The following is a 26809-nucleotide window of genomic DNA, read 5'->3' as shown; positions in this document are numbered from 1 at the left end:
CATGGCCCCATCCATCCTCCCCTCAATACGGTGCAGTCGTCCTGTCCCCTTTGCAGAAAAGCATCCCCAAAGAATGATGTTTCCACCTCTATGCTTCACGGTTGGGATGGTGTTCTTGGGGTTGTCCTCATCCTTCTTCTTCCTCCAAACACGGCGAGTGGAGTTTAGACCAAAAAGCTCTATTTTTGCCTCATCAGACCACATGACCTTCTCCCATTCCTTCTCTGGATCATCCAGATGGTCATTGGCAAACTTCAGACGGGCCTGGACATGCGCTGACTTGAGCAGGGGGACGTTGCGTGCGCTGCAGGATTTTAATCCATGACGGCGTAGTGTGTTACTAATGGTTTTCTTTGAGACTGTGGTCCCAGTTCTCTTCAGGTCATTGACCAGGTCCTGCCGTGTAGTTCTGGGCTGATCCCTCAACTTCCTCATGATTATTGATGCCCCACGAGGTGAGATCTTGCATGGAGCCTCAGACCGAGGGTGATTGACCTTCATCTTGAACTTCTTCCATTTTCTAATAATTGCGCCAACAGTTGTTGCCTTCTCACCAAGCTGCTTGCCTATTGTCCTGTAGCCCATCCCAGCCTTGTGCAGGTCTACAATTCTATCCCTGATGTCCTTACACAGCTCTCTGGTCTTGGCCATTGTGGAGAGGTTGGAGTCTGTTTGATTGAGTGTGTGGACAGGTGTCTTTTATACAGGTAATGAGTTCAAACAGGTGCAGTTAATACAGGTAATGAGTGGAGAACAGGAGGGCTTCTTAAAGAAAAACTAACAGGTCTGTGAGAGCCGGAATTCTTACTGGTTGGTAGGTGATCAAATACTTATGTCATGCAATAAAATGCAAATTATTACTTAAAAATCATACAATGTGATTTTCTGGATTTTTGTTTTAGATTCAGTCTCTCACAGTTGAAGTGTACCTATGATAAAAATTACAGACCTCTACATGCTTTGTAAGTAGGAAAACCTGCAAAATCGGCAGTGTATCAAATACTTGTTCTCCCCACTGTATATTTCAACTGTACTGTGATGTCTTACAAAAGTTCTGAACCTTTCTATTCTCATTGTTTCAGAGAGAGAGAGAGGCATTGCTCCCTTAAAGACAGAAACAGAGACAGGGCGAGCAAAAGGGCCCTCACATGTGCTCCTATGACCAGAACCATCCCCCAGACGTGCTAACTTGCTACCTACCGATTACGTGTGTCTTGCACTGGCACTGTCCTGACTGCTGGTGACAGGTTCCGTCGTCTCCCCGGGTGCCTGCAGCGCTGCAGCCGCACGGCAGACAGCCCTCGGGGCTCCACGGCTGTAGAGAGTAGGATCCAACCTGACACGCATCACACCGCCTGCCAGACACACGCCTCTTACACTTACACTGGCCCCCCACCTAGAGAGAATAGGAGAGGGGGATGGAGGGAGAGGGGGAGGGAGGGAGGGGGAGGGGGACGGAGGAAGGGAGAGGGGGAAGAGAGAGAAAGAGAGAGAGGGAACGAGGAGAATGGGGGGGAGAGAGAGAGAGAGGGGAGGGAGAGATGAAGAGGGGAGGAGAGGAGGAGAGGAGGAGATGGAGAGACATGTTACCAATTAGTCCACCTGTGCAGCAGTGCATTGTGGGAGTGTGTCACGGATGGGCAGCTCGGACTCGCCGAGGCCTCTGGGATACTTTTTTTATCTCAATTATTTTGAATGAGGGAGGAGGAGAGAAGGATGAGGAGGGGAGGTTAAAGAGGTCATAGCACCTGAGAGGCTGTGGGGCAGTGTGTGTGTGTGTGTGTGTGTGTGTGTGTGTGTGTGTGTGTGTGTGTGTGTGTGTGTGTGTGTGTGTGTGTGTGTGTGTGTGTGTGCTGAGGAGTGCTTGCATTGTTTGTTTGTGTGTTTGGTTGGTTGGTTAGGTGTTTGGTTAGTTGGCTGCGTATCTCACCAAAAGAACATGACATACAAACCTAACCAATGGAGCTCAGCATTATCTCTCCATCCTCCCAAAGTATGCACTTGTTCACTTCCCTTCACTGATTTGAAAGTAAAATGTCTGGTATAAGAAATATGGTGGAAACTCCCACGAGCCCATGCCTCCACCAATGCAATGCTTTCAGATTTGTGGGAAGAAGTGAAAGAGTGCATGTTTCAGGAGAAAGGAAATATTAGAGGGAAACCCATGAATCTATGGCGTTATAGAGGGAGTAATCCTTCATTGGGAGAATTTAAATCAGCTACTACTCTCCCTGGGACTGACCCTCAGATGTATTTTGAATTTGTCATCCACTGTCTCTGTCGACATCACCTGTCTCTCCAAAATGGCCATTGTGATATTCAACTAAAGAAAGGGATGGAACGTGTGGTTTCTCTCTAGAGGGCTGGGAGCAGTAATGACACTTTTACATACTCACCCTCAGTCTCCCACATCACACAGCTATATAATAATAATATAGTATGCCATTTAGCAGACGTTTTTATCCAAAGCGACATTCAGTCATGCGTGCATACATTTTTACATATGGGTGGTCCTGGGGATCGAACCCACTACCCTGGCGTTACAAGCGCCGTGCTCTAACAATTGAGCTACAGAGGACCACGATATAACCTGAACCTATATAACCTGATAGATGGCTCTGGGAATACCAACACCTCTTACAACCCCATACATCCATGGAGGGTCTATGGTAGGGCTGTTCAATCCTGGCCCTGGAGGGCCGAAACACTTCTGGTTTTCATCCTCTCCTTCCAATCAGGGACTAATTCAGACCTGGGACACCAGGTGTGTGCAATTAACTACCAGGTAGAAACGAAAACCAGAAACATTTTGGCCCTCCGGGACCGGAATTGAATAGCCTATGGTAAACTAAGGTATGGGAATACTAGAAGAGGAGAGAGGAGTAAGGAAGAGGAAGAGGAGGAAGAGGAGGAAGAGGAAGAGGAGGAGGAGGAAGAGGAAGAAGACGAGAAGAAAGAAAGGGAAGCCTATCTGGTGACACTTTAGACTGCCGATGATTATGCCTACAGGAAGGAACAGGTAGAGTAAAGGAGGGAGGAAACAGGTAGCGTGAAGGAGGGAGGGAACAGGTAGCGTGAAGGAGGGAGGAAACAGGTAGCGTGAAGGAGGGAGGGAACAGGTAGAGTGAAGGAGGGAGGAGGAAGAAAGGGAAAAAGAACAGGTCCTTACCGGGCCACACTCCAGACTACCGTTGATGGAGCCAGGTGTGTGACAGTCACAAGGTCGACACACATCATCTGACCTGGGGTCAGCAACCACTTCCCTGTAGAACTGACTAACACAGGACTCACAGCTACGACCTGGAAGGAAAGAGAGAGGAGGGGGCGGGGGAATGGAGATAAAGAGAGATAGAGAGAGGGAGGGGGGACAGAGGAAGGAGGGAGAGAGAGTGAGAGAGAATAGGTGGAGAGGACAGAGAGGGGGGGGGGTGGGAGAGAGGAGTAAGATTGAGAGTTGAGAGGTGGAGGATGAAAGGGTGAGAAATAAAGGAGGGGGTGGAGGGTAAGGGGTAGAGGTGTGAGGTGAGGGATAGGGTGTGTGTGAGGTGGTAGAGGTCAAAGATGAGTGAGGGGTGGAGGGTGAAGGGAGAGAGGGGTTGAATGGTGTGACAATTGAAGATGGGAGATCATTGTTAACTCATTATAATTCAATCAAACACTATACAGTGAGGGAAAAAGGTATTTGATCCCCTGCTGATTTTGTATGTTTGCCCACCGACAAAGACATCAGTCTATAATTTTAATAGTATGTTTAATTGAACAGTGAGAGACAGAATAACAAGAAAAAAATCCAGAAAAACACATGTCAAAAATGTTATAAATTGATTTGCATTTTAATGAGGGAAATAAGTATTTGACCCCCTCTCAATCAGAAAGATTTCTGGCTCCCAGGTGTCTTTTATACAGGTAACGAGCTGAGATTAGGAGCACACTCTTAAAGGGAGTGCTCCTAATCTCATCTTGTTACCTGTATAAAAGACACCTGTCCACAGAAGCAATCAATCAATCCGATTCCAAACTCTCCACCATGGCCAAGACCAAAGAGCTCTCCAAGGATGTCAGGGACAAGATTGTAGACCTACACAAGGCTGGAATGGGCTACAAGACCATCGCCAAGCAGCTTGGTGAGAAGGTGACAACAGTTGGTGTGATTATTCGCAAATGGAAGAAACACAAAAGAACTGTCAATCTCCCTCTGCCTGGGGCTCCATGCAAGATCTCACCTCGTGGAGTTGCAATGAGAACGGTGAGGAATCAGCCCAGAACTACACAGGAGGATCTTGTCAATTATCTCAAGGCAGCTGGGACCATAGTCACCATGAAAACAATTGGTAACACACTACGCCGTGAAGGACTGAAATCCTGCAGTGCCTGCAAGGTCCCCCTGCTCAAGAAAGTACATATACAGGGCCGTCTGAAGTTTGTCAATGAACATCTGACTGATTCAGAGGAGAACTGGGTGAAAGTGTTGTGGTCAGATGAGACCAAAATCGAGCTCTTTGGCATCAACTCAACTCGCCGTGTTTGGAGGAGGAGTAATGCTGCCTATGACCCCAAGAACACCATCCCCACCGTCAAACATGGAGGTGGAAACATTATGCTTTGGGGGTGTTTTTCTGCTAAGGGGACAGGACAACTTCACCGCATCAAAGGGACGATGGACGGGGCCATGTACCGTCAAATCTTGGATGAGAACCTCCTTCCCTCAGCCAGGGCAGTGAAAATGGGTTGTGGATGGGTATTTAGTGAACAGCTAAAAGAGTTTTTATTTACTAACTCTATTTTATCAATGTATCAATCGGGCTTCAGGAAGAAGCATAGCACAATTACAGCAGCCATGAAGGTTTTAAATGATATCACTGAAGCCCTTGACAAAAAACAGCACTGTGTCTCACTTTTTATTGATCTCTCTAAGGCTTTTGATACAGTTGATCATGCTATACTAAGGCAGAGATTGTTGAGTGTAGGTCTTTCGGAGCATGCAGTTGCATGGTTTGCTAACTATCTGTCTGATAGAACTCAGTGCACTCAATTTGATGGGCTTATGTCTGTTAAATTGTCTGTCCTGAATGGTGTGCCCCAGGGCTCTGTACTTGGTCCTCTCTTATTCACTATTTATATTAATGATTTAGACAAAAATGTCCAAAATGCACAACTTCATTTTTATGCTGATGATACTGTTATTTACTGTTGTGCCTCATCTCTTACAAAAGCTTTCCAGAACTTGCAAACTGCTTTTTATACTGTTCAACATACCTTGTGTCAATTGAAGCTTATCCTCAACACTGACAAAACTAAACTAATGGTGTTTTCTAATGCAAGAAATAGACCTATGAACCTTTCACCTGTTATTACCTGTCAGGGCAAGGAGATTGAGGTTGTAACCTCATATAAATATCTTGGAATTCTAATTGATGACGGCCTCTCTTTTAAATTGCATATTCAACAACTTACAAAAAAATTGAAGCTGAAATTGGGATTTTATTTTAGGAATAAGGCCTGTTTTTCTTTTGAAGCCAGAAGGAGGCTAGTATCAGCTACATTTATGCCTTTACTAGATTATGGGGATATTTTATATATGAATGCTTCCGCTCAGTGTTTGAGATCAATTGACACTCTTTATCATGGTACTTTGAGATTTATTTTAAACTGCAAAACCCTTACGCACCACTGTACTTTGTATACCAGGGTTGGCTGGCCTTCTCTAGTCACTCGTAGGCTCAGTCACTGGTATACTTTTATTTACAAAGCCATTTTGGGTTTACTACCTTTTTATTTGGGCATTTTTATTGTTCAGAAATGTGGTGGGTACTCTCTTCGTTCACTGGACTTTATCCTGCTAACTGTTCCAAATGTCAGAACTGAATTTGGTAAAAGGTCTTTTATGTACTCTGCACCATCGTCTTGGAACACCTTACAAAATAATTTTAAACTGGAAGAACTTGTCCCGATTGGTGTTTTTAAATCTCTGATGAAGGATTTTGAGGCTGATTCCCTGACCTGTCAATGTTTTTAATTTGCTGTTTTTGATATTGTTATACTCTTGTGAATTCATGAATGGTTTTTTACTAGATTACTTGTAGTTTTTCATGTTGTCTGTCTGTAATTTTTTGTAATGACTTGGTGCTGCCTATCTTGGCCAGGACGCTCTTGAAAAAGAGATTTTAAATCTCAATGAGCCCTTCCTGGTTAAATAAAGGTTAAATTAAATTAAATTAAATTCCAGCATGAAAATGACCCAAAACACACGGCCAAGGCAACAAAGGAGTGGCTCAAGAAGAAGCACATTAAAGTCCTGGAGTGGCCTAGCCAGTCTCCAGACCTTAATCCCATAGAAAATCTGTGGAGGGAGCTGAAGGTTCGAGTTGCCAAACGTCAGCCTCGAAACCTTAATGACTTGGAGATCTGCAAAGAGGAGTGGAACAAAATCCTTCCTGAGATGTGTGCAAACCTGGTGGCCAACTACAAGAAACGTCTGACCTCTATGATTGCCAACAAGGGTTTTGCCACCAAGTACTAAGTCATGTTTTGCAGAGGGGTCAAATACTTATTTCCCTCATTAAAATGCAAATCAATTTATAACATTTTTGACATGCGTTTTTCTGGATTTTTTTGTTGTTATTCTGTCTCTCACTGTTCAAATAAACCTACCATTAAAATTATAGACTGATCATGTCTTTGTCAGTGGGCAAACTTACAAAATCAGCAGGGGATCAAATACTTTTTTACCTCACTGTATAAAACTCAGAATGTAGATTAAAACACTGATGAGTCTCTAGAGATGTCCACTGTGTGTGCGCACACGCGTGTGTATTTGTGTGTGTGTGTGTGTGTGTGTATAATACACTGAAAAAAACTATAAACGCAACATGTAAAGTGTTGGTCCATTGTTTTATGAGCTGAAATAAAAGACCCCAGAAATTTTCCATACACACAAAAGGCATATTTTTTCTCAAATCCTGTTTATAAATTTGTTTACATCCTTGTTAGTGAGCATTTCTCCTTTGCCAAGATAATCCATCCACCTGACAGGTGTGGCATATCAAGAAGCTAATTAAACAGCATGACATTACACATGTGCACCTTGTGCTGGTGACAATAAAAGGCCACTCTAAAATGTGCAGTTTTGTCACACAACACAATGCCACAGATGCCTCAAGTTTTGAGGGAGCGTGCAATTGGCATGCTGACTGCAGGAATGTCCACCAGAGCTGTTGCCAGAGAATGTACAGTGCCTTGCAAAAGTATTCATCCCCCATGCCGTTTTTCCTATTTTGTTGCATTACAACCTGTAATTTAAATGGATTTTTATTTGGATTTCATGTAATGTACATACACAAAATAGTCCAAATTGGTGAAGTGGAATGAAAAAAATAAGTTGTTTCAAAAAACTATAAAAAATCAATAACGGCAAAGTGGTGCGTGCATATGTATTCACCCCCTTTGCTATGAAGCCCCTAAATAAGATCTGGTGCAACCAATTACCTTCAGAAGTCACATAATTAGTTAAATAAAGTCCACCTGTGTGCAATCTAAGTGTCACATGATCGGTCACATGATCTCAGTATATATACACCTGTTCTGAAAGGCCCCAGAGTCTGCAACACCACTAAGCAAGGGGAACTACCAAGCAAGCGGCTCTCCAAACAGGTCAGGGACAAAGTTGTGGAAGAGTACAGATCAGGGTTGGGTTATAAAAAAATATCCGAAACTTTAAACATCCCACGGAGCACCATTAAATCCATTATTAAAAAATGGAGAAAAAAATGGCACCACAACAAACCTGCCAAGAGAGGGCCGCCCACCAAAACTCACGTACCAGGCAAGGAGGGCATTAATCAGAGAGGTAACAAAGAGACCAAAGATAACACTGAAGGAGCTGCAAAGCTCCACAGCGGAGATTGGAGTATATGTCCATAGGACCACTTTAAGCCGTACACTCCACAGAGCTGGGCTTTACGGAAGAGTGGTAAAAAAAAAAGCCATTACTTAAAGAAAAGAATAAGCAAACACATTTGGTGTTTGCCAAAAGGCATGTGGGAGACTCCCCAAACATACGGAAGAAGGTACTCTGGTCAGATGAGACTAAAATTGAGCTTTTTGGCCATCAAGGAAAACGCTATGTCTGGCGTAAACCCAACACCTCTCATCACCCCGAGAACACCATCCCCACAGTGAATCATGGTGGTGGCAGCATGCTGTGGGGATGTTTTTCATCGACAGGGACTGGGAAACTGGTCAAAATTGAAGGAATGATGGATGGAGCTAAATACAGGGAAATTCTTGAGGGAAACCTGTTTCAGTCTTCCAGAGATTTTAGACTGGGACGAAGGTTCACTATTCCAGCAGGACAATGACCCTAAGCATTCTGCTAAAGCAACACTTGAGTGGTTTAAGGGGAAACATTTAAATGTCTTGGAATGGCCTTGTCAAAGCACAGACCTCAATGCAATTGAGAATCTGTGGTATGACTTAAAGATTGCTGTACACCAGCGGAACCCATCCAACTTGAAGGAGCTGGAGCAATTTTGCCTTGAAGAATGGGCAAAAATCCCAGTGGCTAGATGTGCCAAGCATATAGAGTCATACACCAAGAGACCTGCAGCTGTAATTGCTGCAATAGGTGGCTCTACAAAGTATCCAACCTGCCTCACAACCGCAGAGCACGTGTATGGCGTCGTGTGGGCGAGCGGTTTGCTGATGTCAACGTTGTGAACAGAGTGCCCCATGGTGGCAGTTGGGTTATGGTATGGGCAGGCATAAGCTACGGACAACGAACGCAATTCCATTTTATCTATGGCAATTTGAATGCACAGCGATACCGTGACGAGATCCTGAGGCCCATTTCATGCCATTCATCTGCCGCCATCACCTCATGTTTCAGCATGATAATGCACGGCCCCATGTAGCAAGGATCTGTACACAATTCCTGGAAGCTGAAAATGTCCCCGTTCTTCCATGGCCTGCATACTCACCAGACATGTCACCCATTGAGCATGTTTGTGATGCTCTGGATCGACGTGTATGACAGTGTGTTCCAGTTCCCGCCAATATCCAGCACATTCGCACAGCCATTGAAGAGGAGTGGGACAACATTCCACAGGCCACAATCAACAGCTTGATCAAGATGTGTCACGCTGCATGAGGCAAATGGTGGTCACACCAGATACTGACTGTTTTTTTTATCCACGCCCCTACTTTTTTTTTAAGGTATCTGTCACCAACAGATGCATATCTGTATTTCCAGTCATGTGAAATCCATAGATTAGGGCCTAATGATTTTATTTCAATTCACTGATTTCCTTCTATGAACTGGAACTCAGTAAAATCTTTGAAATTGTTGCGTTTATATTTTTGTTCAGTATAGTTACATACCTGTAGTATTGTGCATACAGTCGTCACACACCCCTCCCCCTCCTCTGTAGTGTTCAGTGGGGTGGGCGTCGGCTGTGATGTCATAGTGACAGGAGAGGGCGTGGCCATGGCAGTCACATGGTCGACAGCTGTAGGCCTGGACCTGGTCACCTGACCTGAAGGGTTTATCATTGTAGAGTGGGGCACAGCGCTGGCACTGTAACACACACACACATAAATAATTAACAGAAAAAAATTATCAAATGTATGTTTTATGTACAGTAACTGTAAATATAAAACGTTATTTTATATTCTATTAAAACCAAATGGTCGTCTCAGAGGACCATTGTTAAACAAGTGAGAAAAACAGAGCTGAACAACACTGGTAGAATAGAGCACAAACAACATGTTTCCCTTATGCACCTTTTATTAAAGAGAGAAACAGTCTGTCGTTCATTGTGTTGCCATTGTGCTGTGAATATATAAAAGTCCACCCCTCACTCTCCCGTATTCACAGTGAATGTACAGACACACCACAGGGAAATCAGGTAGGGAAATTAAAAGTGACTTTCAACAACAGCGCTGTTAAAATAGGCCACTTTTATGTCAAAACATGTCGAGGTGTGAGGCGGAGAGGAAAAAAGACAAGGAATGAAAAATGTATTTTTGTGTTGGCGCTGATGCGCCGATGGTCTTTGATTCTGTTCAGCAGTCAGTACATATTATGGTGGACAAGAGGAGCATCAAATGGAATGATTAAAACTGTATTAAAAAAACATGGGCTCCCTGGTGACACGTGCACACACTCACACACTCACAAACCTGTGCTGCTACGCCACTGTCTGACACACTGAGAGATGGCGGGAGGAGAGAGGGAGGGAGGGATGAGGAGCGAGGAGATGGAGTGGGTAGAAGGAGGGATAGCTTATCGAGAGGGAGTGGCAGGACAGAACGAAGAGAGAGAAAAGGGGGAGCGGGATATAGAAAGGGGGAAGAAGAAAATAAAGACAGAAAGAGAGAGAGATGGAGGGGGAGAGTGAGATAGAAAGGGGAAAAAGAGAGAGCTGGAGGGGTGAAAGAGACACATTGAGGCAGATTGGGGCCGAAAGTCCTGCTGAGCAGAGGGCCTCAAGTCTGCAGGGAATCACTCCCCCAGAGAGAGAGCGAGAGAGCGAGAGAGCGAGAGAGAGAGAGAGAGAGAGAGAGAGAGATAGAAAGATAGAAAGAGAGAGAGAGATGGTAGGAGATGGTGTAACAGCAGAGAGAGAGAGTGATTGAGAGAGAGTGAGCCCCACCCTCTTTAACATATACAGTTGAGGTTTTTTTTTTAGGAGTAGGTTTGGGTATGTTTGAAAGATTAAGTGTGAACCTGTCATGACCAACAATCAATCTTCAGGTCAAGCTCGGGAGAGCTGGGGTTGAACAGAGTTTAAACTAAACATGAGTGTTTTTGCAAGATAAGGGATTGATTGATTGTATTACTATTGATTCTAAACTGAATAAAAGTTAAATTTAGCCGCCATCATAGACAAAGGGAGTGGGCGGAGCGATAGAGAGCGGGAAACTGAAGATAATGGTAGGAGATCCCAAGAGGGAGGGGTTTTGAGCAAGGAGGGATGTGAATGGGACTATATAGATGGGGAGCAGAGAGAGAGAAGGGAGGCTACTCTGCAGACCAGCCCAGCTTTGTTGAATTGTAATAAAGTCAATCTTGATTCTACAAAAACTCTGGAAGAACTTTGATTTTTAATAAAGTATAGTGATTATTTTCCACGAAAGGACTGGAAAGAGATTGTTGAGTGCTTCGGCATCTGAGAAAGTTTGGACGAATCACACACAAAAAATCAGTGGCCACTGTTAATACAGGTAAGCTACGTTCGTACTTTTAGCATAGAAACGGGTGTGATTCGATCAAGCTGAATCTGAGAGTAAGGTGCGGAAGGGGTCTCTCCAGTATTAAGGACTAAATTTAGCAAAAGTACAGAGTTTTTGTTGGAATGAGAAATAAGCATGCATGCAATGTTATTGTATATAAGTGTAAATAAGTTAAATCCTACGGATACCGCTTTGGAGAGCTAAGATTAGCACTCCAGAGGGCTGAACGGGTAGTTGGCTAGCTCTACGGTTACCGCTCTAACGTGTTTATCATTGTTAGAGGCTGCTCGGGGGTAGGTGGTACATACATGACTAAAACGGCCTATGGGTGTTTATCATTGTTAGAGGCTGCTCGGGGGTAGGTGACGCATCAGCCTGTGGTGTGGTGATGCACTAATTAGACAGGGCCAAATCAGGGCAAAAAAGTAGGTCATCCTGAGTAGGTGACACCATAAATTGGAAGTAGTGCCGGTCATCCAGAATAGGTGAACGGTTGTGAAAATAGCCACTAGGGCTTCAAAGTATAGAGAAATAATTAAATAGAGTAGGTCTGCTCATCTCGTGTGGGGGAATGGTTTGCTTGAGCGGCTGTGAGTCATTCAATGGTGATTAAGTTGTATGTTTCATCTGTCTCATTCAGGTTGCTCATTTGGTCAGCTTGATCAATTAGTTTGGTCTGATTGTTTTGTCTGACTCGTTCGGACTCAATTCGTGCATTCAATCTGTCGAATTCACTCAGTTGTTCAATTCGTCTGATACATTTGTTCGTCCTGCTGGTCATTCTGTCTGATTCATTTAAGCACGAATGGCTGCTTATCTGTGTGAGAAAATAATCCTTCAAATAATAGCCTTTTCTGTGTGGAGGGAGTGTCAGGAGAGGGACTATATTTTTAGGTCGCTTAAAGCTTCTAAGGTTGGTGGAGAAAGGGCATGCCCAATCTTGAATTAGGAAGAGGATAATTAATAGTATGTGGATATTCATTTACTAACGGAGTCTTTGCCAGGAGGGGTATGAGAAATCCTGTTGGAGGAACAGGTCACGTGTACGGGTGTGATCGTATGACGTATACACAGTGTATTTCGGACAATCTTTTAGGGTGTCATTATATTTGGGAAATTTAGGAGTAATGTAGGATTATGGTAAAATTGAACATAGTGAATGTCAAAGGTGATAGGGTTAACATTCCAAATTGGGGCACTTTTATAGAAGAAAATATTCCTGTAGGTTATACGAATATTGATTGTGTGTTGGGAAATAGCATTGTGTGAATGTGATATGAGAGTCATGTGAATATGGGAATGAGTTAATCTGAAGTTTGGAGAATAAACTGTTGATATAATGATATCTTTGTCACGCCCTGGCTCGGGGGACTCTTAAATGTTGAGCCAGGGTGTGGAGTTTCTGTTTCATTTTCTATGTTTTCGTTCTAGATCGTTTAGATCTATGTTGGCCAGGGTGGTTCCCAATCAGAGGCAGCTGTAGCTCGTTGTCTCTGATTGGGGACCAATACTTAGGCAGCCTGTTTTCACTAGTTTATGGTGGGATCTTGTTCCGTAAGGTTTTGTGTTGTAACCTAGGACTTCACGTATCGTTTGTTTATTGTTTTGATTGTGTGTGTACTAAATAAAGAATGTACGCTTATCACGCTGCGCCTTGGTCCGCTTCATCTGTCGACGATCGTGACAGAAGATCCCACCTTAAAAGGAGGACCAAGCAGCGTGCCCAGGAGGAGAAGTTGCGATGTCCCAGGTGGGCGAATGGTGGTCATGGGAGGTCATATTCGCGGGCAGAGGGCCATGGGCAAAAGTAAATGCCCAGGCAGGAGAGGAGAAACGGCGCCAACCGTGCCGACGACGGACACGCGAGAGGCAACCCCAAGTAATTTTTTTGGGAGGGCACACGGCGTTGACGACGGGGCTGCTGGAGGCAGCTACAGGACGAATCGGCGGACTAGGAGAGGAGGCCACCAGGTTTGGGGGGCTGGAAGGGTGGTTGGCGGAGCCTAGAGGTAGAGCAGAGCCAACTCCCCGTACTCAGGCTAGGCAGCGTGAGACTGGGCAGGCTCTGTGTTATGCGGAGCCACGTACTGTGCCGCGAGTGTTCCGGCACAGTCCTGTACGTCCTGTGCTAGCACCACGCACGTGTCGTGCTAAGGTGGGCATGCAGCCAGGACGGAGTGTGCCGGCTCAACGCTCGTGGCTTCCAGTACCCCTCCTCGGTCCCGGATATCCTGCGCCAGTGCCACGTGCTGTAGCGCCAGTACGAGTGCACAGCCCTGTACGTCGTGTGCTGATGCCTCACGCATATCGTGTGGAGATAGGCATTCAGCCAGGACGGGTTGTGTCAGCTCTCCGCTCCAGACCTCCAGTCCGCCTCCACAGTCCAGCCCGGCCTGTTCCTGTCCCTCGCACCAAGCCTGTGGTGCGCGTCGCCAGCCCGGTCCGGCCTGTTCCTGCCCCTCGCACCAAGCCTGTGGTGCGCGTCGCCAGCCCGGTCCGGCCTGTTCCTGCTCCCCGCACCAAGCCTGTGGTGCTTGTCGCCAGCCCGGTCCGGCCTGTTCCTGTCCCTCGCACCAAGCCTGTGGTGCGCGTCGCCAGCCCGGTCCGGCCTGTTCCTGTCCCTCGCACCAAGCCTGTGGTGCGCGACGCCAGCCTGGTCCAGCCTGTTCCTGCTCCCCGCACCAAGCCAGTGGTGCGCGTCGTCAGCCCGGTCCGGCCCGGTCCTGCTCCCCGCACCAAGCCAGTGGTGCGCGTCGTCAGCCCGGTCCGGCCCGCTCCTGCTCCCCGCACCAAGCCAGTGGTGCGCGTCGTCAGCCCGGTCCGGCCCGTTCCTGCTCCCCGCACCAAGCCAGTGGTGCGCGTCGCCAGCCCGGTCCGGCCCGTTCCTGCTCCCCGCACCAAGCCAGGGGTGCGCGTCGTCAGTCCGGCACAGTCCGTGCCTGTTCCACCGGTGCCTGGTCCGGCACCGGTCAGCTGCTCCACACCGGAGCCAGAGCAATCCGCTCCACCGGTGTCCAGTCCAGCTCCGGCCAGCGGGGCCAGACCAGACCAGGGGCGCTACGGGGGGGTAGAGAGAGAGTGGTGGTCACGCCCGGAGCCGGATCCGCCTCCGAGGCGGAATGCCCACCCGGCCCCTACCCCGTTGTGTTGGTGTGGCGCGGTCACAGTCCGCGTCTTTGGGGGGGGGGGTACTGTCACGCCCTGGCTCGGGGGACTCTTAAATGTTGAGCCAGGGTGTGGAGTTTCTGTTTCATTTTCTATGTTTTCGTTCTAGATCGTTTAGATCTATGTTGGCCAGGGTGGTTCCCAATCAGAGGCAGCTGTAGCTCGTTGTCTCTGATTGGGGCCCATACTTAGGCAGCCTGTTTTCACTAGTTTATGGTGGGATCTTGTTCCGTAAGGTTTTGTGTTGTAACCTAGGACTTCACGTATCGTTTGTTTATTGTTTTGATCGTGTGTGTACTAAATAAAGAATGTACGCTTATCACGCTGCGCCTTGGTCCGCTTCATCTGTCGACGATCATGACAATCTTGGGGTTTGTACAACACTGCCTGTCATAGAATATTGTAAGATCAGGGAATAAGTGACCAGTCTATAAGATTCTGGGAGGATTCTATGGCTGCGGGGAAGGGTCTAGGTAGTTAACGTTGTTGTTCCGCTGGGACTAGATTATGATAAACTGATTGGTGGCAATAAAGAATCCTTAGAAATACGAATGGTTTGGTTGATACGAATATATTACAATATGATGAATTTTATGTGCGTGTAAGTGATTACTAGAGATTGGATAAAATAATCAGTGGAATATTGTATAGGTACTGACTTGCGCACCCAAAACGTAGACGTACGTGGGGGGTGGGAGACAGTACATAGATCATTTGATAGAAATAAGATTAAGCATTATAATAACTATCTATCATTTCGGAGCAGAGGTGATATAGTAAAGGAAGTTTAGTATATTGTAGGGGGAAAAAAAACATAATCCATTTGATCAAACTCGTTAGATCTGTTTCGAAGTCGATGAATGTAGATCTGACTCGGTGACTGTAAGTCATTCCCTTCGAGCATGTGGGATCTTTGTCCTGTAAAGCTATTTTCTGATAAGTGGGTTATGTGCCGGATGTTAAACCTACAGACCATTATAATTGGAATAAAGGAGGATTTACTTGTCATTTCAATAATGCATAGGTTCTGCATGACTGACTAAAATCTAGATTTTCTGATTGTAGTTCAACTATGGTTATGGGTTGCTTAGATTGATAGAACAGTCAGTGTTGATTTTGTGATGTAAGACTGGGATTTAGTAGTTTGCGTGTTTCGAATTGAAAGACTCACTTATTCAACAGGAATAGTGGGAGGAGTAAGATAGTCATTTTTTTGTGTTGCCTAATGAGTTGACAGTTTAAAACTACTGAGAATAGAGTTGTAATTTTGAATATTGAATTGAATATGGATATGAATTGAATGTATGCTTGTCAACTATAGCAAGTATTTGTTTTATTAATTAGAGCCTAATCAGAAAGGACAGTTACATAAATGTAATAGTGGACTAGCAATTGCGATAGAGCTGTGGCCATGATCTTAATTGATAACATTATCGGAAAGGGGCACAAGGGTTTTTCCGAAACGAGCGACAGTAATGGGTAGGCAAGTACGCACAAATAGGAGTGGTAAGAACAAATGGGCACAAATAGAATTACACAAATTGGTACATCAAATTCGAAGGTGGGGGCGCAGACTGGGAGAAAAGATAGTAGTCAAACCACGATTATTAAAACAGTGGTGGGAGTAATAAATAGTAATAACATAGAAGGTAGGAGAAGTTAGGATATAAATTAGGCGTCCAGATATAGACAAGTAAGAGAGAAAGATGAAGATTAGTACGAGAACCAGCCGTATTTAAGTATAGGATAAGGGGAGATACAATAGTGGATTACACAGTGACAGGAAACATAAAAATAATAACGTATGATATAGATATACTGAAAGACAGGAAAAGAACCTAGATTAAAGAAAATAGAAACGTGGATAGAATTAGTGGTAAATAGGGGGTGGTCTAGTGACCTAGAAAGAATAGACTACTGGGAAAATACCTAGGGACAGGAAAGTGAGGGGGCTATTTTATAGGTTTGGGATAAGATAAGGGAACAAAGGAAAATAAGAGTATAATACGAAAGCACAGGGGAGCGAGTGTCTTATCTTAATGGAAAGTGAAGCAAGGGGACAGAGAGAATAAAATAATATTAAAAGGAAGGGCACAAGGGATAGAAACATATTTTTGGAAAGAAGCAGAGTATGAAGATATATTAGGGAGAAAGATACCATAAACTGAGGAATGTAAAAACTTTTAGCTGAACTCACTACAGAAATATTACTGACCCAACATCCTAAGAAAGACACTGAATCAAACATAAGGCTAAAACAGCAATCTAGTATTGTGAAAGTTGTTTTTAGTCTTACGATAGAGGTAAACGCAGAACGTTGGTTGAGAATGGTTTTATTTGTTATTTACTAATAAAAAGAGAAGTTTCCATGTTTTAGTCTGCGGGTGTTAGTGACTGGGGCTTGCTGAACTCGAGCGAGCTGTGAGGGAGTTAATGGGTTAAATTTGGTGTAGCCGGATCACTGGTTGCTGGAGAAAGGAGGGGGTGAGTGTAACCAGAGTGAAATGGCTAGCTAGTTAGCGACGCGCACTAGTGGCGTTTCAACCGGTGACATCACTCGCTCTGAGACCTGGAAGTAGTTGTTTCTCTTGCTGTGCAAGGGCCGAGGCTTTTGTGGAGCGATAGGTAATAATGCTTCGTGGGAGGCAGTTGTTGATTTGTTCAGAGGATGCCTGGTTCGAGCCCAGGTTGGGGCGAGGAGAGGGACCGAAGCCGATCTGCTACATTGATGGTGTTGACCCAGATTACTGGTTGCAGTGATTGGATTATCTGAAAGGGATTGTCCTACCAACTCATGGCGGCCTAGGGTAACATGGTAATTAGTGACCTCCTTGTGAATAGATGTTTTGTTTGTTTTAACTATAATTTAAAAATAACTGTTCATCTGGTAAAGTAACGTTGGGTGGAAAAACAGAGGTAGAGGATGATAGATTTTAGAGGGTTTTCTGGGTTAAAATGAAAGTAGGGAATTGGGAAATAATAAGTGTCGAATCGAAATTGTTTGAGAAGACTGGAATTAAAATAATAACTTCTAGTAATGAGGATGCAAATATGTTATTAGTTATTGGTGGTTTGTGAATAGACTTTACTAAGGCCATGTTCTAGTTTGCAGGTAAAAGAGAGACAGTCCAGCAAGTACGATTCGAGCTGTAGGAAGCAGAGGTCTGAATAATAGTTGAATTTGACAAATTCTAATTGTTATTACTTTATTCTATAGTTTGCGTAACACCAGTGGTGTATGCAAATAGTTAATTAATTCTAAAACAATAATTTGTTTTCGGTACGTGGATCAGTGGATTGCAGGTAGTTTTAACTATTATGCTGATGGGATAGCACCAACTTTTTGTAGGTTCTGGACTGATGAAACAACACATTTATATTTTTTCTAAATCAATGCAACAGGTTGAAATGATTAGATTACCGGAAAGTGGTTATGGGTTTGTTATGTTATAGGTGTATATTCCACTTAATGAAACATGGTAATATCTGATGTGTCTTGATTGGGAGTTTATCTTCTAGGTATGAATGATAAGGGAGATGTAGGAGACCACGTCTCAAATAACATTTTAATAGATGCTTGGGATCAAATATCACTGATTCCTTACACTGAGAAATTGACTGTATTTGCGACAGGTAAAAGTATTACATTTAGTGGGGTTTAAGAATCCTTCCGAGGGTCAAAGATAATGGATTCTGAAAGGTGACCTAAATTGGCAGTATGTATGGGCGACAGCGCGAATGATGGTTACATATAGTCAAATGGTGTATCACGCTGCATTTAAACAATCGCTGAAGGGGGTGAATTTGAGGGATGTGTGTTGTAGTAAAGTGTTATGGGCGTAGAATGACGAGAACACTGATGGGCCAGACCATCATCACATTAGTAAACTGTTTTGGGGGAGGGGGGCCACAGGGTATGGTGGAAAGTGCAACCACCGAGGCAAGAGATAGCATATTTGGGGATTTGAGTTTTCGAAGTCACGAAGCATGTTGGCCGTGATCGAGTGGGAGCAGTGCGACTAGGGAAAAGCCTAGGGTTTTAAATCTCATGAGATTTTATTTCGTTTTATGTGCACTGGATTGTGAAATTCACCGGGGAAGGGAGCAGTCACGAGTGATGTTCTTGAGGGTTTTCTGAGTGGGGGGATCAGGAGATGTGGACTGTTAAATTCAATAGAGTGAGAATTTAAAATTTTAATAGTTTGGACTGGTTAAGAGGTATCAAAATGGAAACTAACTAAATGTGCACTTTTTCTTCCAGGAAAATGGAGTAGTGATTTTCTCTTTCTTTGAAATGTTTCCCGAGACTATTAAAAGGCCTGGCCATTTTTGTTTGTTGTTTTACTATATGTTTTTCAAATAACCACAAACAACCCACTTAGTATGAAATGTTAGCTGTATAGGATCTTTCCTTTGATTTTCTGTTTTTTTCACGGGATAGAAGTGATATATCTTAAAGGGGCAAGCACATGTAATTTGCGGTTTTATTTACTGAGTGAGTTTTAAGGAAATACATCTGATTTCTTTTGAAAAGAGCTGTACTAAGGACTTACTGTACACTTGGGATACAAAATGTATGAAATGTTTTGACGGTTGTTAATGATTAGTCTACTATAGAATGAAAAACTTATTTGAAGGGTTTGAATGACCTCTGACCTTTGTCCTGACTTTCTAGTGTGATTTGATCACCCACACTGGAAAACCGAGTGACATAGGATGATGAGTTTAAGGTAATTTATTATACTGAGTTAAGGGTCATTTATAATACTGATAATTATGAAGAAGTTTATAATTTGGCAATAATCCTATATATCATTCCAAACAGGACAAGGATGAAGTGAGAGAGTTAGTCTTGAATGAGGGATATTCCTTGAATAAGGTTATGGGATACAATTAAGTTAAGATATTCTCAAAGGTTGTCATTTTAATTTCATTTATTATTTTGGTTTAACAGGCAATGTTGTTGTTTTGGTTTTTGAACGCATGAATCACGATGTGAATCATGTGTCCAATAGGGGGAGTATTGGTTGCATGTTTCTTTTTGGAAAATATGCAAATTGTATTAAGGATATGAGCAGTAGTAAGTAATGTGTTATGGGTTAGGTTAAATGTTTTTTGTGGTAGGAGGCAGGGTGATAAGAATACATGGTACAGTAGCATACTGTTTATCACCTAACCTAACAATGTTCTTAAGACATTCTTCCCATGGGTGAAGGTAACTCTGCCCAACTGAGCAGGATAATTTGTGCATTTTCTGCACCCTGGAGACTATGTGACGGTAAAAGACTACAGAAGAAAGAGCTGGAAAGACCCTAGGTGGGGGGCCCGTACCAAGTGTTGCTGGCTACCTCAATGACGGTGAAAGTGGCAGAGACAGATATTGAGATCCATGTTTCCCACCGTAGGAGTGTTCTAACCCCAGGAGAGGAAGATAGCCCCGCCATTGGGTAGCATTGTTTTTTTGTGTGTTTGTCTGTGTTTGTGTGTCTTTGCAGCAAATAACTCTGAGCTTCCCTATGGGTAGGCTGGTAGAAGGACACTCTTCGCAGACCGATGTTGATGGATTGAGAGGGACTCTGGCTGATCCGGAGACCCTAGTGACGGAAGAAGGTTAAGAGCTAAAGTGACCATACATCGTCATCCACTCTACACCAACGGCTGTACGGAGAGATCGACCTAGTATCATCTAAAACACTGTACCAGAGTACAACGAGGGAACTGATGACTTAGAGATGAGGGAGGTGAGGATGCTGGAGCTGGCGACCTTCAGGACCTTCAAGACCTTCAAGACCTTCAAGACCTTCAATATATTTCAGACATCGAAGACACACCAGATATCCCCATCATTGATTTCTCTGCCCTTGATTAGTCCCCATAAGAATAAAGGGAATGGGATACTGACAATAGTAAAGAGCAAAAGAACAAGACATAGAAGAGATATAGACAGGATTAAAATGTATTCCTGCACAAGCAGGAACCATAACTAGAATACAAAAAGGGATCACTATTAGAGTACGAGGGTTAAATGGTTATTGGTGTGGGAGGAACCAGCACAAGGATTATGGGTAAAACACATGGGGTAGTGTGACCTTAAGATAATGAAAGAAAAATAGAGGTGGATCATAGACATAAGGATAACAGCCCAAGACTTAGATAAACTATTTGCTGTAGTACTTAGTGCTACATTTCCTGGGTGAAGTTTTGCTGAAGTAGTTATTCCTTGGAAAAGTGCACTAAACCCTGTACATGTTAGAGCCATACCAAATGCAGAAGAAAGGGAATGTAAGGAGCCGTTAAACAATGACTGGTATAGATGAGTACAATATATTACATTAAAATTAAATAAAGAAAATAGTCTAATATGCACCACATCTCCGTTAAAATAATTAACAGTAGTTCCAAATCTCCATAGTTACCAGGATAGGAAAAGCTATATTGCCCAGTAGAATGTTTGTCATAGTTAGGAAATCCTAAATATAAACAATTTTATAATCAACCAGGGTGGGGAGAGAAGTGTAAGCAATTAGATGTTAGAATAGAGACAAGGGAAAGGGAAACACCAGAGAAATATCAAATAGACTATGAGCAAAAATATGAGCATTACAATAAAACAATTGGGTTATAATTTAGGAGAATTCAAGGGAGAATGTGAAACTATATCACACTTAGATACAGATAGCCTTTGGAATGCAGGGACCCCTCAAAGAAAAATCTATCAGGCAGCAGGGTCAAGTATTAGAAATTGGTATTAAGAATGATTGGTGAAACATAATAATTTGTCATATAGTCAATGCTTATATGGATTTTTTGGATAGAAAATGAACTCAACTAAACTGTTATGATCTGTCCTTTCTCGAGGTTACTACGGATGGTGTCTTGATGCATAGCAGAGATAATTTGGTCCAGAACGGTGTGAACCTCAATAAAAACAAAAAACCCTCTACCCGGCTGAAGAGGAGCAACAAAGGCATTGAAGACATTCCTGTCCAGCACCACCTCTACCAGGAGACCTGAATCAGAACCAGCATCCAATCAAAGCAATCAACTGCCTTTTCTCTTATGCCTTTTCTCTCAAGAATGTGACACTAGTCCATGTGGAGTGGGCAGGAAGAGACATCCATTCAAATACAACATTTCTCATAGTTTTGGTATACTGGTTGGCAAAATGGACAAACCAGAATGGAGGTAGAGGTGGGGCGGCTCATGTGTGACATTGGAATTGGGACATTGTCATGGACAATCCAAATTGAACTATGAAGCTATCTGAAGAACATAATGAAGACACGCCAGAAGATTGAGTGCCGGGGAAGGAAGGGATTGTTATTTGAGGTAGTAGGTTGATTAAGGAGGTATTATACACTGCTACATTTATATTAATTTAGACTAAGAATGCATTGAGATACTTATCTGTTGTTATTCTTCTTATTAGGAAGCAAATGCTAGAATTATGGATAATTATACTGTATGTTAATATAAATGTACATTCTGCCAGTGTCAATATGTGCTACGGTGAGAGTTTTAACTTTGAATGATGGAACCAAGGTGACTAACTAAGAATTTTCATTCTAAATTTGTTTTGGGTAATTAATTTCATTATGATTATGAATTGTAAATTGACTGATTGATCTGAATGAAGTTATGTGAGTTAAAGATGTTGACACTATTCTCAACATGTCCTAGATATTATGGTTAAAACAAAGTAGCATTTGTTTTAGGTATGATAATGTGTTAGGATACTAAGACTTATATTGGAATTGGTTTGAGTAGAAACTTCTGAATTTTAATGTTTGAAAACTATAACCTTAAATGCCAGGATTGTGTCTGATATCATGACCATAATTAATCATTATATACTTTTGTGGGGCTGTGGGACAATGAGTCCCACATTGGGGGGATATGAGGGGGATTGTTTAGTGAACTATGTGCTAAACAAAGTTAAATCACGGACGTCTCTGTTGCTAGGCAAGAACTAAGAATGGTTCCTTTCGCTGGGCTTGTGTATGTGTAATGGGGATCTGACCTAGGTTCGAATTGCTCACTCTTACCTAATCCATGGCTGTCTTACCTTATCAGAGACTGGGGAGGGGGGGGGGGGGGGGTAGTAGGTTTGGGTATGTTTGAAAGACTAAGTGTGAACCTGTCATGTCCAGCAATCAATCTTCAGGTCAAGCTCGGGAGAGCTGGGGTTGAACAGAGTTTAAACTACAGTGGGGAAAAAAGTATTTAGTCAGCCACCAATTGTGCAAGTTCTCCCACTTAAAAAGATGAGAGAGGCCTGTAATTTTCATCATAGGTACACGTCAACTATGACAGACAAATTGAGAGAAAAAAATCCAGAAAATCACATTGTAGGATTTTTAATGAATTTATTTGCAAATTATGGTGGAAGATAAGTATTTGGTCACCTAAAAACAAGCAAGATGTCTGGCTCTCACAGACCTGTAACTTCTTCTTTAAGAGGCTCCTCTGTCCTCCACTCGTTACCTGTATTAATGGCACCTGTTTGAACTTGTTATCAGTATAAAAGACACCTGTCCACAACCTCAAACAGTCACACTCCAAACTCCACTATGGCCAAGACCAAAGAGCTGTCAAAGGACACCAGAAACAAAATTGTAGACCTGCACCAGGCTGGGAAGACTGAATCTGCAATAGGTAAGCAGCTTGGTTTGAAGAAATCAACTGTGGGAGCAATTATTAGGAAATGGAAGACATACAAGACCACTGATAATCTCCCTCGATCTGGGGCTCCACGCAAGATCTCACCCCGTGGGGTCAAAATGATCACAAGAACGGTGAGCAAAAATCCCAGAACCACACGGGGGGACCTAGTGAATGACCTGCAGAGAGCTGGGACCAAAGTAACAAAGCCTACCATCAGTAACACACTACGCCGCCAGAGACTCAAATCCTGCAGTGCCAGACGTGTCCCCCTGCTTAAGCCAGTACATGTTCAGGCCCGTCTGAAGTTTGCTAGAGTGCATTTGGATGATCCAGAAGAGGATTGGGAGAATGTCATATGGTCAGATGAAACCAAAATAGGGCCAAAATACCAGCAACAGTGTGTGAAAACCTTGTGAAGACTTACAGAAAACGTTTGACCTGTGTCATTGCCAACAAAGGGTATATAACAATGTATTGAGAAACTTTTGTTATTGACCAAATACTTATTTTCCACCATAATTTGCTAATAAATTCATTAAAAATCCTACAATGTGATTTTCTGGATTTTTTCCCCTCATTTTGTCTGTCATAGTTGACGTGTACCTATGATGAAAATTACAGGCCTCTCTCATCTTTTTAAGTGGGAGAACTTGCACAATTGGTGGCTGACTAAATACTTTTTTCCCCCACTGTAAACATGAGTGTTTTTGCAAGATAAGGGATTGATTGATTGTATTAATATTGATTCTGATCTGAATAAATATCCATACCATCATAGACAAAGGGAGTGGGCGGAGCGATAGAGAGCGGGAAACTGAAGATAATGGTAGGAGAACCCAAGAGGGAGGGGTTTTGAGCTTGGAGGGATATGAATGGGACTATATAGATGGGGAGCAGAGAGAGAGAAGGGAGACTACTCTGCAGACCAGCCCGGCTTTGTTGAATTGTAATAAAGTCAATCTTGATTCTACAAAAACTCTGGAAGAACTTTGATTTTTAATAAAGTATAGTGATTATTTTCCACATCACAGTGCATTCAGAAAGTATTCAGACCCCTCCACGTTTTGTTACGTTACAGCCTATTCTAAAATTGATTAAATCGTTTTTTTTTTCTTCATCAATCTAGACACAATACCCCATAATAACAAAGCAAAAACAGGTTTTTAGAAATGTTGGCAAATTTATTTATTTATACATTTACATAAGTATTCAGACCCTTTACACAGCACTTTGTTGAAGCCCCTTTGGCAGCAATTACAGCCTCAAGTCTTCTTGGGTATGATGCTACAAGCTTGGAACACCTGTATTTGGTGAGTTTCTCCCATTCCTCTCTGCAGATCCTCTCAAGCTTTGTCAATTTTGATGGAGTGCGTTTCTGCACAGCTATTTTCAGGTTTCTCCATAGATGTTCGATCGGGTTCAAGTCCGGGCTCTGACTGGGCCACTCAAGGACATTCAGAGACTTGTCCCGAAGCCACTCCTGCGTTGTCTTGGCTGTGTGCTTAGGGTCGTTGTCCTGTTGGAAGGTGAACCTTCGCCCCAGTCTGAGGTCCTGAGTGCTCTGGAGCAAGTTTTCATCAAGGATTTCTCTGTACTTTGCTTAGTTTCTCTTTGCCTCGATCCTGACTAGTCTCCCAGTCCCTGCCACTGAAAAACATCCCCACAGCATGATGCTGCCACCACCATGCTTCACCGTAGGGATGGTGCCAGGTTTCCTCCAGACGTGACGCTTGGCATTCAGGCTAAATAGTTTAATCTTGGTTTCATCAGACCAGATAATCTTGTTTCTCATGGTCTGAGAGTCTTTAGGTGCCTTTTGGCAAACTCCAAGCGGGCTGTCATGTGCCTTTTACTGAGGAGAGGCTTCCGTCTGGCAACTCTACCATAAAGGCCTGATTGGTGGAGTGCTGCAGAGATGGTGCTTCTGAAAGGTTCTCCCATCTCCACAGAGGAACACTAGAGCTCTGTCAGAGTGACCATCGGGCTCTTGGTTCCCTCCCTGACCGGTTTGCTCAGTTTGGCCGGGCGGCCAGCTCTAGAAAGTGTCTTGGTGGTTCCAAACTTCTTCCACTTAAGAATGATGGAGGCCACTGTGTTCTTCAATGTTGCAGAAATGTTTTGGTACCCTTCCCCAGATCTGTTCATCGACACAATGCTGTCTCGGCGCTCTACGGACAATTCCTTTGACCTCATGGCTTGGTTTTTGCTCTGACATGCACTGTCAACTGTGGGACATTATATAGACAGGTGTGTGCGTTTCCAAATAATGTCTAATCAATTGAATTGACCACAGGTGGACTCTAATCAAGTTGTAGAAACATCTCAAGGCTGATCAATGGAAGCAGGATGCACCTGAGCTCAATTTCGAATCTCATAGCAAAGGGTCTGAATACTTACGTAAATAGTGTATTTCTGTTTTTTATTTGTAATACATTTATTAAAAAAATTATAAAAACCTTTTTTCGCTTTGTCATTATGAGGTATTGTGTGTAGATTGCTAATAATTTTTTTTTATTTAATACATTTTAGAATAAGGCTGTAACGTAACACCCTACTTGAAGTCAAATGTCTACTGTTTGCTGATGATCTGGGGCTTCTGTCCCCAACCAAGGGCCTACAGCAGCACCTAGATCAGACCTGGACCCTGACAGTAAATATCAGTAAGACAAAAATAATTGTGTTCCAAAAAAGGTCCCAGGTCCCAGGTACAAATTCCATCTAGACACCGTTGCCCAAAAACGATACGTACCTCCACCTAAACACTGTACATAGCCAGGTAACTTCCACAAAGCTGTGAACGATCTGAGAGACAAGGCAAGAAGGGCCTTCTACGCCATCAAAAGGAACATAACATTTGACATACCAATTAGGATCTGGCTAAAAATACATGAATCAGTTATAAAACCCATTGCCCTTTATGGTTGTGAGGTCTGGGGTCCGCTCACCAACCAAGAATTCACAAAATGGGACAAACACCAAAAAGCATGCAGAATTTTGCTAAACTATCCTCTGTGTACAACGTAAAACACCAAATAATGCATGCAGAGCAGAATTAGGCTGATACCCACTAATTATCAAAATCCAGAAAAGAGCTGTTAAATTCTACAACGACCTAAAAGGAAGCGATTCCCAAACCTTCAATAACAAAGCCATCACCTACAGAGAGATGAACCTGAAGAAGAGTCCCCTAAGTAAGCTGGTCCTGGGGCTCTGTTCACAAACACAAACAGACCCCACAGAGCCCCAGGACAGCAACACAATAGCCTTGCTATTGTGAGAGGCCGCCGTAGGCAGACTTGGCTCTCAAGAAAAGACAGGCTATGTCCACACTGCCCACAAAAAGAGGTGGAAATTGAGCTGCATTTCCTAACCTCCTGCCAAATTTATGACCATATTAGAGACACATATTTCCTTTACTGTACATTTTCTATTGTTTATTTCACTTTTGTTTATTATCTATTTCACTTTCTTTGCCCAGGTAAACATATGTTTCCCATGCCAATAAAGCCCTCTGAATTGAATTGAAAGAGAGAGAGAGAGACAGAGAGAGAGAGAGAGAGAGTACACAGTGGCAGAATACCTGACCACTGTGACTGACCCAAACTTAAGGAAAGCTTTGACTATGTACAGACTCAGTGAGCATAGCCTTGCTATTGAGAAAGGCCGCCGTAGGCAGACCTGGCTCTCAAGAGAAGACAGGCTATGTGCACACTGCCCACAAAATGAGGTGGAAACTGAGTTGTACTTCCTA

General features: G+C 43.4%; 1 protein-coding gene across 1 annotated transcript in view; it reads right to left on the bottom strand.

The window, feature by feature from the left end:
- ush2a (Usher syndrome 2A (autosomal recessive, mild)) overlaps positions 1 to 26809 on the bottom strand; it is a gene marked incomplete at both ends in the record, with an annotated part of 418741 nt that overhangs the window by 267578 nt on the left and 124354 nt on the right. The window contains 4 exon segments of the mRNA XM_084181556.1: positions 1201 to 1396; positions 3170 to 3300; positions 9376 to 9571; positions 10177 to 10204. Of these exon segments, the coding sequence (XP_084037682.1) occupies positions 1201 to 1396; positions 3170 to 3300; positions 9376 to 9571; positions 10177 to 10204 (551 nt within the window).

The sequence above is a fragment of the Coregonus lavaretus genome (genome assembly GCF_964263955.1).
Source record: "Coregonus lavaretus genome assembly, chromosome: 18".
Taxonomy (NCBI): Eukaryota; Metazoa; Chordata; class Actinopteri; order Salmoniformes; family Salmonidae; genus Coregonus; species Coregonus lavaretus.
The sequence above is the reverse complement of the archived record's forward strand: the minus strand, read 5'-3'. Positions and strand labels throughout refer to the sequence as shown.